Here is a 17,729-nt window from a genome sequence, read left to right as displayed (position 1 = left end):
GGGAAGATAGGATGTCAGTGATTTGAAAGCAACAAAGCGAATGGAAAGGCTCTCTTGTGACAATCGAAGACATACATCGACTAGCCTGCTCTTCGGTGATACAGCATCCCATCGCATATCGCCCGAGAGTGATGCAAAGCTCCAGTGGTACTTAGCGCCTTATCGTTTGGACAATCAGGATAACCGTTTGGACAACCAGGATAACATGTTGTTGTCGCTGATCTTCAATAGTGAGGCATTCGCGAGGAAAACGCCTCGCATTGTCGCTTTCCAGTGTTGACAGATACATTGCCCGTAGTTAGCACTGGCGACGTGCTTTCACACCGCCGTGCCATGCGTGGTTCGACACAACGTGGCAGCCATGGTATGGAGCTGTCAACCTGGAACATGGCCTTTGTTTTTTTGACGCCAGTTCCTCGGTTGCTTGTCGGCGGATGCCGAGTGTGCGTAGTCCGTCACGGCAGATGTCCGGAATGAGTGTTAGTAAAGCATCGAGTCTTTCTTGAACTTGAGACTTGAAAGTAGTCCTCGCGTCCAGGTCCGCGGAGGAACTGGATCCGTGCTCTCGTCGTGATGGACTCGAGGTTGCATGTAAAGTGGCAGAGCGCTAGGCGAGGTGTGAAACGTTGCTCAGGGATCTCCAGAGGAGCTCGATAAGGCGGTCCGTTAAAAGTTGCTGGACGTGCGAGCTCCTGATCTCATTCCACTTCCAAAGGTGATCGCTGGACGCTCCGGAAGGACGCGACGACTGCTCCTCAAACATGACCGCTGTCGCCCCCTCAGCTTCGGCGAGCTTGCTGTAGAATCATCAGCAGAACAGTAGTCCGCACAGCATCGATCTACTGCGAACACAGTACGACGTTCACCAATGGTACCAATGCCGTACGGCTGCATTGAATTTGTCTTTGTATTTGCACTCATCCTGCAATACTACGACTTTTCATGCCTGCCGTCGTCTCCGTTCTTGTAAGGCCCTCCACTCTCCTTCGCCAGACCGTCCTTCTCATTCTTGTCCTTTGACTGCTGACTCCATTCCGGCGCCTCATCCTTGCCATTGTCCTCCTCTTCGTCACCCTCTTCCTTTGTCTTGTGCACGGTCTGAGGATCGTGTTCGGCTGGGCTGTAGATGGTGATCAACTCGAGCGGCTCGGTCTTAGACGTGTTGATGAACTGGTGCTGAGTCCCGGCGGGAACGACCACGACGTCCGTTGCTTTGACTGCCTGTTTGACCGTCAGCTTACGAGTCGTGTGGCATTACCCATCGTCCGCTGCTCACCTGATCCTTCCCAGCAATCGTGGCCTTGCCTTCTCCCGAAGTGAAGAGAAGCACTTGGTCTACGAGATGCACCTCGTCGCCAATGTCACCTCCTACGGGAATCTCCATCGACACCAGCTGGCTGTACAATCCCGTGTGAAGAACCTTGCGGAATTGGCCGAAAGCTCGCACCTCGGAGGCCAGCTTCGGAAAGTACACCATCTCATGCTTTGGTGGATCCGTAGACATCTTCGAATCTTTGCCCATGTTTGCGGTCGTGGTGGAGAAGGCTTTGCAGGATTGTCGTATTGTTGGAGTATTGAGAAGTCGTCGTCCTACAGTGAGTTTGGAGAGCATGATAGAGGGGAGGAGAGAAGAGCTGCTGGAAATCAGGATACTATACCGTTTAGCCAGCAATGCCATGATGCATCATACTACCGCAGTCATCGAAGCATAGTGCGGTCATCATCATGGTGACGATGAGACTGCATGTCATGTCATCAATGATGGACGCGACCAGACGACTTTGACAAACGGCATATCTGGAAGCGGACCGATCCGATCCGCTCTATCGCTGGTGGTATGCGTCGCATCGCATCCTTCGGGGCGAGAACGCGTTGGGTGGAAGGCAGAGATGCCTAGACGTCAGAGTTGTCCTCGTGGTGCTGGAAGACGTGCAGATAACGACATACTATTCCTGATATTGGACACATTGCGCAAGAAGACACGACATTCACCCCGGACGCGCTAGCCAAAACCTTACGGACTTGGCACCTTGTCAAGGAAGGACAGCCATGTCAACGACACCGCAGCTTCCTGGACGTTCCATCGCCATCGCGCCGGCAGCAAAAGTGCCCACGCCAGATGGAAACGATGCCAGCGTCGAGCTCATGCAGTATGCCTGTACGGCGTGTACCCGGCGCAAGGTCAGTAGCTTCGAGGATGAAGACGCAAGATACAGCCAAAATGACTGTTTGTATGGTAACAGGTGAAATGCGACAAGGCGAAAGCGCCGTGTTCAGCATGCCACAAGGGTCGCATGGAATGTATATACGTAGCGCCACCGCCGCGAGAACGAAAGCGGAAACGAAAGCCAGTTGAAGAACTCCAGGATCGACTTGAACGATGCGAGCAGCTCCTCAGAGAGAATGGGATCCCAGTGAAGCCGGTTGAGGATGTCTTTCCGGTGGACTCTACCACTTCTGTTGGAAATGCTGCACCGGACACGAAGCCTGGAACGGCCGGCGAAGGCGTGTCCGGCACGCTTCTTCAAGGTCCGGGCAAAACGAGATACATCGACTCCAACATCTGGCGCAACCTTGGCGATCACCTGGAGGACAGCGACTACGATGATCATCCTCAAAATCCTGAAGATTCGAACCCCTCTGACCCAGCTTCCCTGTCGCTGTACAACACCTCTAACTCATCTCAAAGTCTCCTCAATCTCCACCCGACCTACGACGTAGCCATGAAGCTCTGGAACATCTATGTCCGCAATGTGGACCCGATCGTCAAGATCGTTCACGTTCCCTCGACGCGAGATCTCCTTCAACGTGCAGCCGCGAATCCAAGCTCCATGACTCCAGACACCGAATGTCTCCTATTCGCCATCTACCTCTTCAGCGTAATCTCCATGTCGCAGAAGGATTTCGAACAGGAGGTAGGTACGTCGTGGAGTTTTCTCCACAATCGTTTCCACGATGCAGTACGCCGCTCTCTTGTGAGCAACCACTTTCTCCGCACCACATCTCTTGCCGTCTTGCAAGCCTACACTCTGTTCCTCGCATCTGTGCGGAACACATATGATCCACACACCTTCTGGGTGCTGACAGGTATCGCCATTCGCATCGGACAACGCATGGGTCTCCACCGTGACTCCGCCGAGCAAGGTCTCAACCCTTTCGACGTACAAATGCGTCGCCGTCTCTTCTGGCAGCTGATCCCTCTCGATGGTCTTGCCGCTCAACTCTCCGGCACGGGAATCGCCATACCTTCGGACTCATGGGATACCAAACAGCCCCTGAATCTCGACGATGCCGACATCTGGCCCGGAATGTCCTCCGAACCGATCGCCAAACGCGGAGCAACCGACATGATCTTCTGCCTTGCACGGACGGAGATTGGAAAGTTTCACCAAAAACGAATGCAGCCCGGTAAATGGAACAAGCTGTGGGACTCACCCGACACACCCGCCGTGCACAAGTCACTGCAAGATCTGGAGACGACCATGGAAGAGAATTACATCCGCTACTGCGACATCACCGTGCCGGTGCACTGCCTCACCCTCTCTATGGCCCGTGGTGTGCTCAACTTTGCGCGATACCGCGTGGCGATGGAGAAGGTCAAAGCACCAGATGCGACACCCATTACACGAGCAGAATTTGTGGCCACAGTGACAAAGATTCTTGACATCGACCTCGCGGCGCAGAAGAACCCGATGCTGGAGCGATTCCAGTGGCATTTCCGGACGTTCTTCCAGTGGGATGCACTGATCTGGCTGTTGACCGAGATGAGAAAGGAGGACACGATGGTGGACTTCGATGCTGCGTGGAACAAAGTGGAGCAGGTGTATGCGTATCATCCGGAATTGTTTGCCTGGAAGAGGTCGATCGATGTGGCATTGGCGAGGTTGACCTTGAGAGCGTGGGAGGCGACGCATAAAAATGCTCAGGCCACCAGCGCTGGTAGAAGCGAACCGGACTTCATCGTCCAACTGCGAGCCGGCTTCGAAAAGAGAGAAGCTTCTCGCCTCCACTCGCCTGCTTCAGCCACTGTTGCCGCCGCAGCGCCAAACCCGCCATACAATTACTTCCAGTCCGGTCCGACATACGGCACGGACACCTCCGTCGCAGCAGTTCAGCAGAACTTGCTCTACCCTTTCGACGGCACCGAGACATCCGTCGCAGGCTGGCCACAAAATCAGGATCTAGGCTTGGACTCGAATGGGAATTTCCTGGAGAATGGGCAGTTCACTGTCGATCCGGGTTGGATGGTTTGGGGACCGATGGGCCAGGACTTTGATTTTATGCAGATGCCGGCGCAGCAGTGAGAGAGGGCTGGGTTGTGGTCTATATGCTGATGAAGATGATGACAGGAATTTCGACACAGAACACTCGACTCAGCTCTTATAGAACACTATGATCACGACAGAACGCAGCGGTCTCAGCTTCGGCATCAGGCATGCTTTTCAGCAGTCGAAGAGCGGTCCCACGTCGCCCAGTCAACATGTCCGCTCCCCCGACTCTTTCATGGCATATTTGCCCTCTACCATCTGATCTAGGTCATGTCGAGGCCGGGACCCAGCCAAAACTCGATCAACGTGCGCATTTGCAACTCATCATCGGTGAAGCCCGAAAAACGGTTTGTTGATCAACGTCTCATTCCCAACGGCCGTTGCAGGCCAGCTCAACGACAACGTTCGATGATGATGATGACGACGACGACGAACCATGTCAGTCACGCTGATGAATGTCGTACAACCTCGCGGGCCATACATACTGCAACGCAATTAACACCTGTTTGGGGCTTTTATTTACGGTATGACAATTGTAGTGAAAGCCGCGGTGATTGGTACTATAACTCAAGGCTAGCATTATAGTAATCTATCTCATCTCAAGGGTGATGACCTGGCCCTGGTCGACAGGGTAATCAGAATTTGGAACGCCGAACAAGCATGCCCTGGGAGTCTGCTTGGACCATGATCAAGGCTGCTGTTCAAGACCGTGCTGGGTTTGACATCCGGAAATGATGAGCGGTGACGGTCCCACAAGGCATGACTATGAACGTCAGCCAGACTTCGGTTTGGCGAATCCATCCTTTTGACAATGGAAGCGCACAGCGACACCGATCATGCGCAAGCTGGGCAGCGCCGCGAATGTCGCTCTACCAGAATCACCGTTACGAGTCGCCGCTGGCGGAGAATGCACAGAATGTTGTTCAGATGCAAAGCCATGCAAAGCCAGTCTACAATCCCGGCATTGCACGGCCCTGTTCCAATCTCACATCCACGTGTTGTCGGTCCAGGCCCGTCCAGGATCATGAGGGTCCAACGCGGCTCCTGAGACACCTACTCATCACATCCAGCGGGTTGGCACATCGGAGTAGTCACCACTCCTTGCAAGGCCAAGGGTACGGCAGGGACTCGGATCACTCGATTGGTCTGATCCCTTGTATACAGGCAACTTAACCTTAGACAAGGGTTGAGCGGTGGCTACTCCCATGCGTCAACACGCTGTACTCACCAGATGCCGACAATCGTTAACAGACGGTACGAAGTGTCAAGACCGCATTCGGCGCTTGATCGGACGAAGGAAGCCACGGCGGCTCGAGAGGATGAGCACTTCACCTCACTGCTCCTGGAACCACTGGTCACTCGGAATTACAGCCGAGATCATGCTCGCGGAGGGGGTCCGTTCAAGCAAGAGCTAGAGCTCATGGGCCATGGCCTGTGTACGAAATTGGGTGGGGGTTCTTCCACCAGTGCGATCAGGCCAACGATGTCCTTTGATTCGACTACACGGTGGTCCCGGTCAGATCAAACTTTTTGCTTTCTGGACACCCTTCGGTCAATGGTCATCCTCGTAATAAGTGCGACGCGTACATTGGTGGAAAAGTCCTCGGCCAGGAGACAACCGGTCGCCTGATGCATTGTTACAAGATGGACGTGGTGCGATAGTGGCCATGGCTCGACGGTCGACATGGTTCAAAGGTCGAGATGGTACGATGCTCGGAAGTCTAGATGCCTTGGGCTTTCGTACAATATCACGCCATTGCGCATAGATTTCTATGATCGTGCCCATAAAGGTCGGCATCTGCTCTCGATTCATCTTCCTCTTGCACACACACACGTCCTCCTCTCGAAGAAAGAACAAATTCGATCATCCACATTGTTCCATCCTCATCCACGTTGATCCATCCTACTGCTACACCCAAGCAGCCCACAACCCACACCAAAGCCACCATGAAGCTCTCCATGGCATTCATCGCCGTGCTGGCTCCTCTCCTCCAACAAGTCCACGCCGACCACTGGGGCTGCAACGACGCCGGCCTCGAATACCCAAACGGCATTGCCGACGACCGCTGCGGAGCCCCCGGCAAAACCGCAAAGTTTTGCGTACGTTCTGACAGGCCACCTTCACCTCCAACTTGTCCCCTGACTAACAGCAACCGGTAGGTCCAAATCTCCAACGCCGGAACCGAACATCGACCTAAGTGTGATGGGCCCTTCAACGTGAGGAGGTTTTGGCTCGGTCATTGGCTGTACACTCGCGATGGATCATATGACTATTGCCGGGACAATCCTGCTGGAGCTTGGGCTTGCATGGGGGGAGTGGACGATGCAACCGGAAACGCGTGAGCAGTGCGCTGGGACCGATTGACACCCTGGGTGTGCGCAACAAATCGGCGTGCTCGTGCATGTCGCCTGGCATAACAGGTTGTGGGCAAATCGACAAGCGCAGTGTGGGATAATGTGTTGATGGACAGTCGCAATTCACATGCGTCGCCGCCAGATAGAGAGCATCGGTGCTGGGTCTATGTCATATTGAAGCCGTCGTAGTTGTGTAGAGCCTGTCGAGATGGAGTATATATTGACAAAAGTTTTGTATTCCCGCACATACGACCACAGATAGATGAAAAATCGGCTTCCCGTCCGATCAGCCATGATAATCATCTAATCGCTACACTAGTACTCAAGTTGGTGACAATTGGGGAATCCGTAGTGTTGTATGTTTTGTGTCTTTTTTTTTCCTCTTTGCGGTAGCCAGGCAGGATCGGAAGAATGGGATTCGAGTCGAACTGCTTCTTGGGGGGCGCAATGGAGCAGCATATGCCTTTGATCTGGTCAAAGTTGGCAACCGTGACTTTCCCAAGGAAGTCTTTGCCCTGGTAGCTAGCCGACTCGTCCGGCTTCTTTGCCGCTTTGTCGCTTTGTCGTCGTGACTCATCCCGTTCTGGATGTCGCCTGTGACCTGGAAGAGCCAGCCGGACTCATCATCGTTCTGCTCCACGTTAATCGCATGGTGGTCACGCGGCATACCCGCATAGGCGACGCGGTAGACCTTGTATGACATGGCGTTCTGTGCATTGCTTCGTCGTCATCAGCAACGGAGTGCAAATGCTAACATGTGGAGTTGCATACGAATGGATGGATTTGTTGAAACCGCTCAAGTTCTTCAATGTATGTCTCGATCCTCGATACAGGTGAATGGACTTTGTTCCTCTTCGGTGGAGCGATGTGGTGATGGACTGGATTTCGAAGTAATGAACGGCCTGGCGTAAGAGTCTTTATGCCATGGCGAGCGTTAGCCGCTGAGTCTTCGACGAGGATCTACATGGGGGCGATTCGCATTTGCATGATGGTAACTCACAACCCCCGTTCGGGCCAGTGAGGCAAGCGTGTGAGGACAAGGCTCCGTGTTCTGTTGCCCACTCGCGCTGGGAGCGCTGGTGATACGCCGAAAAGCCAAGCGCTCTGCGTCGGAAATCAGAGGCTGAGCCTGACCTCAACGCCATGTCTCTCGCAGGCGCTGCGTTTCATTTTATTGGACAGTAGGTCATGTGTCGCGGACAACAACCGACTCTGTTGTTCTGCAGATACAGTGTGACGAGGGGTACAGAATGTCAGACGAATCACGTTCCCTAGCGCCCGCAACGTACCCTCGTCGAAAATGAGGGTCGGGACGGCTGACACAGGCGGATACCCTGAAGCATGGATGGGGGCACTTCTGAGAGCTCCTGTCGACTCGTCAAAATAGCCTCAAGACCAGAGCTCTGGGCGGATGATTTGTAGCCAGGCAGCTTCAGAAGGGTAGGGATCGAGCGCCTTCTGGACCCAGAGGCACCAGTCATCGTCCCATCGTAGCGCACAAGAAGCCATGGCGTGATCCCAATACGTGGGATACCAGCCAGACTTTTCCCAGTCGATGATATGGATGCGCCACGAAGGAAGTTGAGGATGTTGCGAGTCGCCTTCCAGGCGCTGAACCATGATGTTTTTCCTTTGGAAGTCGCCATGGGTGAATGGTCGGGCAATGACCTCGTAAAACCTGTGGAAGAGTCTGGCGGTAGTAATCGGCGCGGTAGCCTGATCGACCATCGTAGGTGTATTTCAACGGCAGTGCTTCGATGAAGGCCGCCTCCGAATCGAAGGGACCATTGATTGCTGGCTCCTCCAGTGCCACGGTCCAAAAGATACCATCCAGCAGACGTCGTCGGCCCAAGCAACCGTAATAGGTGGGCGGAGGCAGATTCCGCAGCTCGCTGAAGTAGGATCTCAACATTTCAACGATCGACTCTTTCTCCGAGGCATGCAATTGTGACCACAATGACGAAAGTGTCTGGCCCGCAATACGTTCCATGACGATGTAATTCGTGCTGGCCCTTGAATACAAGGCGTAGACTCGAGGAAGAGGCATTGCGGTTTTCTCTTGAACGAAAATCATGTTCTCGCCTTCCATCAGATCGACACCCTCTCCGAACTTGACCACAAACTGAGAGCCCACCTCGACCACTCTTCGACCTCCGTAAGCCAGGGAGATGTCGGATCCCGCATCTATTTCCGCGTCTGTGGGAAGTGGAACGGGCGGGTTAGGCGCGAAGTATGGTATACTGAGTACACTCTCCATGGAAGCTGTCGATGGACAGTTAAACACGTAGGTATGTAAAGGTCTCCATACAGGAAAAGTGACAAAGCAATATATGCCTCAGGCACGAAACACATACCGGCGGACAATGACATGTCAGTACGGCGATACAGCCTGGAATAATCAATCATGATCCTGAAGCTAGAATACTCAAATCTGCCAAACAGCTGTCGATTGAGACTCACATAGGTCTTTCCGATCCCATCAAATGATCTCATTGATGACATGTCCGGCGAGTTTGACAACCGTCTCGGTCCAAACAAGACATCGTTCATTCCGTTTCCACCACGACACGGTCCAGACATGTCCCAGGCCAGAAGTAGCATTTTTGCAGAAATAGAATTTAATGATGCGCACAGCAGAACCTGGAAGACGAGAACAACCCAAGGCACGTGAGCAGATGCAGAGCTCAAGGATCACCCCGCCAGGCCGGGAGAGATTTCAATACGCATCGGCGCCATCGAAGCAAGATCGAAAGCAAAACCCCCTGAGGAGATTCAGATCAGCCGCCGAGCCCGTGCCCTAATCTCTTCCAAGAAGGTGGAGCTTCCTTCGTCGTGTCTCTTCCTCCTTCGTACACAGCACATTCGCAGAGTCGAGGACTACTTCAGACCTTGAACGCATTCAGACGATGACAGGCGGAATCGACAAGCGCTTCTCTACCACTCAAGACTCCTCATCCAACGACGAGGCTGATGAGAGGTTATACACGCAGCCGCCCACGAGAATCCTCCCGCGCTACCTCCGAGACTTCTCGGCTACGCGCAAGCCGCATGGCCATCGTCTCAGGTTTATTGCTTGTATCCTCTTGGCAGGGGAGGATGAGCTATATGCGACGAATGATAATAAAGACATTGTCCAAGAACGGTTCTCTAGCTCTGCGCCACGAATCTTGGGAATCTCTCCGACAACGAAATTGCAGCTGGGTCTGGTCCGGCGCCCTCTCTTCTGGATGGATGACGACTCGCCGTTCAATCTTACGGCCTGAAACTAGACGCAAGCAATTCGTTTTTCGTGTGATGAGGCATGATTTCGTGGCGGCGACGGACTGCAGACCAGTCATTCGCCCATCCTCGTCATCGTGAGATGTCACTGGTTTGCTGCGACGATTGTCATATACACCACAGCAAACCCGAGGCTGAGATGTGAGATGATGACTGTCAGACTTTGTGCAGGCAATGTGACGAAAATTCCGATCCGATCCCAGTCACAACCCAACCAACTCGCCCGTGCTGCAGCAGATGCTGGTCATCGATCCTGCTCACCCGAATTGGGCAAAGTCTCAGCTGGGGCGAAGAGAGATTCAGTACTCCACCGCGTGCAGTCCTGGTCAATACCATCGTCGTGCTCCCATTCGACCACGTTGGCCGCACGAGACGAAGCGAACAATTCGAGGGAAAAAGAAAAACATGCAAAGTGGACCAGGAGGTCGGTCCTGGTCCTGCATATTACGAATAAATACTTCTGTACCTGCAGCAAGCGGAAGCAGGAACACAAGACTCGTGGCCAAGATCTGTTGGCGCGCGGTCGGAATTTCGAAACGGGCGGCACTACGATGAACCTAGTCGACTCTAAGTCAAGCGGCTGGAGTCCGCGCCATGGCTCACGCCTTTCATGTTCCGTGTGTGGGTGGGCGTGTATTTTGATCACCTCTGCGGGATCCACTCAGTGTTTCCCTAGCCAGTGAGCCCATTTCCCTCCTTTTCCATTCCCGTTTAAACCCATCGCCTTGCCCCGTCGCGCGCGTCCCCTCTCTCGCTCCCTACCATCCAACCTCACCACCGCCCTCTCGTATTCACTGTTCGCTCGGCGTGTTTGCGCTACCACACTCCCTTGGTCATTCAACTCAGTCATTCTTTTGTGAATCCGAAGGCAGTGTCTTGACGAGGTTATCATCTAAACAGCCGACCTCACACCACACCAAACCACCAAACATCCACATACCAACGCAACAATGGTCCGATCAACCATCATCGCCGCCATGGCCTCGGCCGCCGCGGCCAACCAATTCGTCATGTACACCACCGGCGGTGACGACGCCGTCGTCGAGCGTGTCGACCCCATCGTCAACTGGGGCAACATCTCCGCCCACGTGCACCAAGTCTTTGGCGCCGACGGCCTCAAGCCCGACATGACCTACGACACGCTCCAGGACTCCGGCTGCACCAACGTGGGTTCTGCCCAGGGCAAGCAAAACACCGCCGACATGTCCGTCTACTGGCACCCGTCGCTGTACATGGAGGCCAAGGATGGTTCAGGATACGTCCGTGTGCCGATTCAGTCGCACAAGTTGTACTACCGCGACACGGGAAATGCGGCGGACAAGCTCAACGAGCCCTTCGAGTTCCCCAAGGGCTACCGCGCTCTGGCCGGTTTCCCAACCCAGCGCGCGCCCAAGACGGACGGCATCCACGTGTGGCAGTGCTACCAGCCCTCCGGCACCATCACCGGCGAGAACGGGCAGTTCCCTCAGAACTTCGAGTCCTGCGATACCATTCCCGGCTTCCAGGTCAGGATCAACTTCCCACACTGCTGGAACGGCAAGGACTTTGACGAGAAGGACCCGGATGCGCACTACTCGTACCCTGACGGTGACTGCGAGAACGGCCCTTGCCCGGCTTCCCACCCCATCCGCATCCCGCACATCTTCTCCGAGAACATCTTCGACTTGAAGAGTGTGCAGGACAAGACCATCCCGGGCTCGTTTGTCCTCTCCCACGGTGACAAGACCGGCTGCGGTTGGCACGCCGATTTCTTCAAGTATGTTGTATCCCATCTCCTCACCCTCCTCATCACCTCAATACTAACCACCTCTTTCCCTCACAGCGGCTGGAAATCCGGCGCCATCCCCGAACTCTTCAAGACCTGCCCTCAAGGCGAATACGGCAACCACGACATCGGGACCTGCCCCACCTTCGCCGCCGGCCCCGACGCCACCCAGTGCAAGCAAACCGGCACCTTCAAGGAAGAAGTCGACACTCCCGGCCAGTACCTCCCCGGCTGCAACCCCATCGTCGACACCGACCCCGCACCGAAGATGGCCGTCGCGCCTCTGGGCGTGTGCACCGCCGAGTGCCCGAAAGCCGGCTCCGGCCACGCTTCTTCCGGCTCTGGATCGTCTCCTCCATCCTACCACTCCGGCTCCGGTTCTCCAGCAGCGGTCGTCAGCCAGGCTGTTGCGGCCGTCAGCCAAGCCGTCGCGCCCGTCTACCAGGCTCCCGCTGCTTCAGCAGTTCAAGAGAACAGCGACGGTTCCATCGTGTGGGTGACCGAAGTCGTGACCGTCACGGGAGCCGCCGGCGGCGCTGCGCCGACCGCACCAACCTACCAGGCTCCTCCGACGTACCAGGCTCCTGCTGCTGGCGGTGCTGCTCCGGCGTACAAGCGTCACGAGCACATGGAGAAGCACCGTGCGCACGCTCGGTCATTGTAAAGCATTCCATTCCACCATCTTCTTCTTTCTCGACCGACTCGATGTCGTTGAGGAGGGGAATGAATATGTGACGAGGCAATGACAGACAAAGTCCAGAAGTAGCGCACTTGGGGAGGTGTTGTGAGGAAGACAGAAGACAAAGAACAGGGAAAGAAGAAAGGTTTACAGTTACATATCATGCTTGTGCTGACATATGATGTGATATGGGTGGTGCATGTACGCAGATGCAAATCTATGCAAGGGTGTTTTTTCGTGTTCAGAGAGAGAGAGAGAGAGAGAGAGAGAGAGATTTGTTGATACCTTTTTTGTCTCTTATCTTTCGGTATTTTGGGGTTTGCGCTGGAATGAACAATTCGTTTACTTAACTTATATTTCTTCTCGTCTTCGTCTTCTCTTCTTGAAGTCGTCTTTGTTATTCCTTCACGTGGAGATGGCATGTGGGCGAGGATCGTGAGATAAAGTTCTTCTCCTCCCTGTCTCCTCATCTCGTTGTGATCACGCGATGACCCTCGTATCGCAACCTTGAAGAGACCAATCGCGACATCGCCGGCTTGCATGGAAAGCGTTGCAATGCGCACAAAGGACCAGGAACACGGTCTTCACATCCGCAAAGACATGGCACAGCGATGTATAATCTTCGTGAATTGTTGTATGTCTTCTATGAACGATGCAGTCTGAGAACAGCCTATTGAAGAAGGACGCAACGAAGAGCAGTGTAGCAACACGATACGACCGTCTCTTTCCATCTCCGTCTCAGCCACTGCAGCCAGAGCAACAACGAGAGACTTGACGCCTTGATCGCTGGGCCATTCCGAAGAGAAGGTTGCTTCAGTCGAGGAGGGTCACCTCCGCGCCCATGACCACTTTCTTCTTCTCTTGCTTGACCTTGTTCTTTCCTTTCGCGCCGCCATACATCTCCTTGACCTTCACCCGACCACCCTTGTGCACGACGGTCGCGCCATCGTCAACATCTCCAGCCCCGTCCAGCGCCAACACACCCATGCCGACCGACACCGCCTCTTCCTCGTTGCCACTGACGGCATCCGACAAGTCAAGCAAGAGATCACTCGCACTGGGCTCAGCGGTGTCACCTCTCTGTGCGTACAACTTCTGCAAGCCCTCCACACGAGTCGACTCCTGGCCAGCAAAGGAGTTCCACGATGCCTCGCTGGAGCGGGACGGGGAGCTTTCTGGACCAGGAGCAGTGCGTTTGTCGAGTTTGGGAACTTTGGCAATTGGTTCGAGCTTGGGAATGTGGGCAATTGGTTTGGGCGTCTCCCGACACTGCTCGCAGTTGACATCCTCGTGTGAGAATGGGTGGCAGGTGAGCGTGCAATGGTGACCACACGGCAGAGTGCCTCCACAAGCGATACGACAGCCGCCGACGAGGTTGTCGAAGTGTTCCGGCTCACTGACGCGGATGACAGTGCCGTGGTTGCGACAGCGGAGTGGCAGCTCTATACCAAGACGGTTGGGCTCGATGGTGGGGATCTCCTTGGGCTTGCCGGTCTTGCCAGACATGATGTAGATCACGTCCGACCATGTCTTTTGCTTCTCGGTGTACTTGGCTTCCGCCTGGAAGAGCAGCTTGCCATTGCCGAAGATGTAGAAGCCACGCTGGGCACGAGAGAGGGCGACACAAATACGGTTCTCCACGTTGAGGAATCCCATCTGACCGTTTTGGTTTGAGCGGGCGAGGCTGAGGAGCAAAATTTCGTTCTCTTCACCTTGGTAAGAGTCCACGGTGACGACCTTGAAGTGGCGGCCATTGAGAGCGACGTTGCTGCGGAGGCTTGAAAGGATCTTCTTGCGTTGACCATTGTAAAAGCAGAGCACGGTGATACTCATGGTGTCGATGCCTTGGTACACGAGGTACTCCACAAACTTGACAATCATGTCGGCTTCAGCTGGGTTGATGCACGACATCTGATCGTCACGCTGCTCGACCCAGCCGTGGGTGAAGAAGAATGAGTTGACACCGCCCATACCTTGCACATCTGGACGGTTGTCCTTATCGGCAACAGATGGATGATCCTTGATGACGCTGCCGTAGATGGGACACAGCAGACGACGGACCTCGGGGATCATGCGACGCTGCTTGACGAGAGTGCTGAACTCAACTCCGTTGTTGGCCATGCGCTCGAAGAGTGAGATGTTGAGGAAGTGAGGTGCATCTTCGTGGTCCTTCACATGGGTGTGCGGACGCAATTGCTTGTGATCACCGACGAGCACCAGCTGCTGCAATGATGGAATGCAAGCGACGGTGACGGGCGCCTCCAGAGTCTCAGCAGCCTCTTCGATGAGAATGATCTTGACGCCGAGTGCAGCGATGATTGGGCGGTATTTGCTGAAGCCGGTAGTGGTCATGCCGATGATGCTCTGTTCCTTGAGAATCATTTCGTCCTTCTCCCAACCACCAATCTGCCGCTTCTTCGCCTCAGCTTGGTAGCTCTCAGCTTTGATGCGGAAAGCGTCGCGGAGAAGCTTCTTGAGCTCACGCTGCAAGTAGCGGTAGACGGCACCACGCTTAGCTTCTGGGATCTTCCACATGTCTTTCTGCTTGAGACTGTCCTTCGCCGTGGCGTCCATGCCTGTAGTCTTGCGGCAGGTGAAGTTGTCGGCGATGTATAGAGTGATGCCGTTGAGGGCCTCGATCTCGTCCTCATCCTTTGTAACGGCCTCGGCCTCCATCTCTTTCAGCTGCTCGAACTCTAGATCGACAGCCTCGTAATCGAAGCCGAACAGGTCTTCCTCCTTTTGTTTGTGTGGTACAGCAGTCAGCTTATCGTCCAGCCACACCTTCCATGGCGAGTGTTGCCCAGCTGGGGTGGTCTTGCTGTCCATCACCCATGAACGCGCACCAGCTTCCAGCGAGTCGGCTTGAGATTTGGTGAGAAGCTTGAGTTCCTCCATCATGCGATGGTCCAGAGGCATTTTGCCAGGCTGTAACGGAGCCAGAAGTATCCCGATCTCTTTCTCGAGGTCCTTCAACTTCTTCTTGGCAGCGCCGAACATGCAGCCAGCTGGTGCATTTTGTGAAATGCTCTGACGGACGTTGAACAATGTTCTCTTCTTGATGTCCGGGTCCTTGCTCCGACCACCGAGACGAACAAATTCCGGTTCGAACTCGGAAATGTGACGAAGAAGCTGATCGATCGCATGGTTGGTTTGACAAGCCAAGACGATCGGTGGATCGCCAGGCTTCCGGTTGGCCAGCCAGATCTTGACAGCTTGGACCGACACATGGGTTTTGCCAGTGCCGGGTGGACCTTGAACAATGGCAAGGCGTTTGATGAGGATGCGCTTCAACGCATTGAGCTGAGATGGATCCAGCTCGCTGGTGATCTGGTCGAGGGGCCATGGCTTGGTGATGTCGAAGTTTTCGAAGTCTTGATCCTCTGAATGGACAAAGACAGAAGTCATGTCGGTACGAGGTGCCTTGGCGACATCGTGTGCAATGCCGACCTCCTTCTTCGCCGAGATGAGATGCTCGGACAGTGGGAATGGCTCATGCATCATGTGCTGAAGTGCAGTGAGAGTGTGACGAGTGCCTTCGTACAATCCTCCATTGTCCTCAATCATAACATATTCCACTGAAGGATCAAGTTCCATCTCTTGCGGCGCGAAGAATAGATCGATCTCCGGAGGATTGAGCAGTAGTCCACTCAGAGGTCGAGCGGCCACGATGGCAGGGATAAGTTTCTTCTGAAACATGTCGTCCGCTGGAGTGAGGACAACCAAGCTGCCGCTGATAAGGCGCTTCGATTGTTCCCACAAGATTCTCTTGCCGGTGCGGGCTAAGCTGAAGGTGACACGGGTAGCAATACCTCGAGGTGCGAAGGTGAATGCGCAGATGTGAACCTTTTCGTAGATGCCGATTTTGCCGTCGAATGCGGCTTCGAGAGCCGATGGCTTGTCTCGTACTGCTGCGATATACTCACAGATCTGACGGATTGTGTCTTCACGAAGAAGATTGTATTGCACTCCAAGGTAGTCGTATTTGTTGGCGAACGGACCGATGGGAACATTGTTTGGTGTGATGCGTTTGGGTAGGGATGAGGTGGCTGATGAGTTTGAGCCGGAGCCGTGATGGCTATGATGGCCATGATGGCCGTTGGCGTGGGATCCGAGGAGCTCTTTTGCTGATGGGATTTCGGGACGCGAAGTCCATTCATTTTCATCATCGTCGTCGCCCGGAGGCGCATTGTCGAAGTAGGTGCGAACTTTCAAGTTCAATTTCGGTGGAAGGATGAGCACGTGTGCTTGATCTGCGCCTTGATGACGGTCGGAGCGCTGCGGATGTCGCGAGCGCGAGAAGCGCTCCGAGAGGTGTTCGTTCATGACTGTGCTGCTGATGTTCACCACATCAATGAATGACCATGGAGATGTCGTGGTTGTCGGTGTGGCATGAAGCTGTGATGATGGAAGATTGTGGAATGATGAGAGTGATGGAGGGGATGGAAGTCGAGTGAAGGAAGAACTTGTTATGGTGGAATTGGAGCGAGCTTGAGGCTGCAGCGTTTGCCTTCCACCAAACGCGAGATTCTCAAAACACAACACGCTCTCTTCGCGACAAACGCGGAAGGAGAGCACAGCTTTGGCGTGATTGGTGTGGTCGTGGAGATGATGATGGAAGCTCACGCGAGGTGGTATGCAGTTTTTTTATGTTGGTGTTGAGAAAAAGTGTGATGAACGTACCTGACACGTCTCTGTTTAGAGAAAACTTCTGCAGTCTGGCGGACCTTCCAATGACTCAGCCGGTGTGAGGTTTGGCAAGATGGCGTTGACGAGAGAAGTCTTTCCTCATGAAGAGAAACGGTAGATCGCAATTGGTTGTTGTTGATGGAAGATGAAGAGAAGGAAGAGCAGTTTACCCGAGAGAGAAGAGAATCCACCTCATACTGCAGCGTGCCGCGTACCGCGAACGCATGTCCGCCGGCGACCTCCCGTGGCAAGCGCGTCCTGCATCTCTGGCAAACAGACAATGACTTCGGCTTCGACTTCCTTTTTGGCCATACAGAAACACAAACACGCCTCGAGATGGAAGAAGATATCTTGACTTACTGTGCCTCGCGCCAGGATTCAATATGCCTCACCGTTTGCACTGAACATCACGATTCAGTGCTGATACTCCCATCCCGCCTCTTGACTGGTGTCTCTCCCAATCTTCCGGCGTCCTCGACAAACATGATCTCCCACATCTGCTTCGACAACACCGCGGTTTGCTGCGTGCGTCCCAAATTGTCTTCGCCGCGCCGGACACTGATCGCGAACGACAATCTCTGATAGTCTAGAGTCCCAAGCTACACGGTGCTCCCACGCATGCTGCTTGTCATGCCAGCAGTCGTGATGCCTTGGGTCCAGGGCGATGGGAAAGGACGAAGTGTGAAGTGAAGAA

General features: G+C 54.3%; 7 protein-coding genes across 7 annotated transcripts; 3 read left to right on the top strand and 4 right to left on the bottom strand.

Annotated features, from left to right (window-relative positions):
- Positions 1–923: 923 nt before the first annotated feature.
- On the bottom strand, positions 924–1,538 carry MYCGRDRAFT_80209 (uncharacterized protein; the record flags this gene model as incomplete). The annotated part of the gene is made up of 2 exons (XM_003854058.1): positions 924–1,221; positions 1,277–1,538. The coding sequence occupies 2 exons, from the start codon at positions 1,520–1,522 to the stop codon at positions 931–933; spliced, it is 537 nt and encodes a 178-aa protein (XP_003854106.1).
- A 402-nt stretch (positions 1,539–1,940) lies between these two features.
- MYCGRDRAFT_57384 (uncharacterized protein) lies at positions 1,941–3,986 on the top strand (the record flags this gene model as incomplete). The annotated part of the gene is made up of 2 exons (XM_003854136.1): positions 1,941–2,181; positions 2,244–3,986. Coding segments are annotated over 2 exons (1,875 nt in total), but the record flags the coding sequence as incomplete, so codon positions are not given.
- A 2,119-nt stretch (positions 3,987–6,105) lies between these two features.
- MYCGRDRAFT_108877 (uncharacterized protein) lies at positions 6,106–6,611 on the top strand (the record flags this gene model as incomplete). Its single annotated transcript, XM_003854137.1, has 2 exons — positions 6,106–6,368; positions 6,429–6,611. 2 exons carry the CDS (start codon positions 6,216–6,218, stop codon positions 6,609–6,611), a joined length of 336 nt encoding a protein of 111 aa, XP_003854185.1.
- A 334-nt stretch (positions 6,612–6,945) lies between these two features.
- MYCGRDRAFT_39787 (uncharacterized protein) lies at positions 6,946–7,326 on the bottom strand (the record flags this gene model as incomplete). The annotated part of the gene is made up of 1 exon (XM_003854057.1): positions 6,946–7,326. The coding sequence occupies one exon, from the start codon at positions 7,324–7,326 to the stop codon at positions 6,946–6,948; it is 381 nt and encodes a 126-aa protein (XP_003854105.1).
- A 674-nt stretch (positions 7,327–8,000) lies between these two features.
- MYCGRDRAFT_103951 (uncharacterized protein) lies at positions 8,001–8,507 on the bottom strand (the record flags this gene model as incomplete). Its single annotated transcript, XM_003854056.1, has 1 exon — positions 8,001–8,507. The coding sequence occupies one exon, from the start codon at positions 8,349–8,351 to the stop codon at positions 8,013–8,015; it is 339 nt and encodes a 112-aa protein (XP_003854104.1).
- Positions 8,508–10,637: 2,130 nt separating this feature from the next.
- MYCGRDRAFT_103950 (uncharacterized protein) lies at positions 10,638–12,716 on the top strand (the record flags this gene model as incomplete). Its single annotated transcript, XM_003854138.1, has 3 exons — positions 10,638–11,658; positions 11,725–12,340; positions 12,367–12,716. 2 exons carry the CDS (start codon positions 10,853–10,855, stop codon positions 12,329–12,331), a joined length of 1,413 nt encoding a protein of 470 aa, XP_003854186.1.
- Positions 12,717–13,648: 932 nt separating this feature from the next.
- On the bottom strand, positions 13,649–16,561 carry MYCGRDRAFT_20505 (DNA2/NAM7 helicase; the record flags this gene model as incomplete). Its single annotated transcript, XM_003854055.1, has 1 exon — positions 13,649–16,561. A coding segment is annotated over one exon (2,913 nt), but the record flags the coding sequence as incomplete, so codon positions are not given.
- Between the last annotated feature and the right edge of the window lie 1,168 nt (positions 16,562–17,729).

This window comes from Zymoseptoria tritici, chromosome 3, assembly GCF_000219625.1.
Source record: "Zymoseptoria tritici IPO323 chromosome 3, whole genome shotgun sequence".
In the NCBI taxonomy this organism is placed as follows: domain Eukaryota; kingdom Fungi; phylum Ascomycota; class Dothideomycetes; order Mycosphaerellales; family Mycosphaerellaceae; genus Zymoseptoria; species Zymoseptoria tritici.
This window is presented reverse-complemented; position numbering and strand designations above follow the sequence as displayed.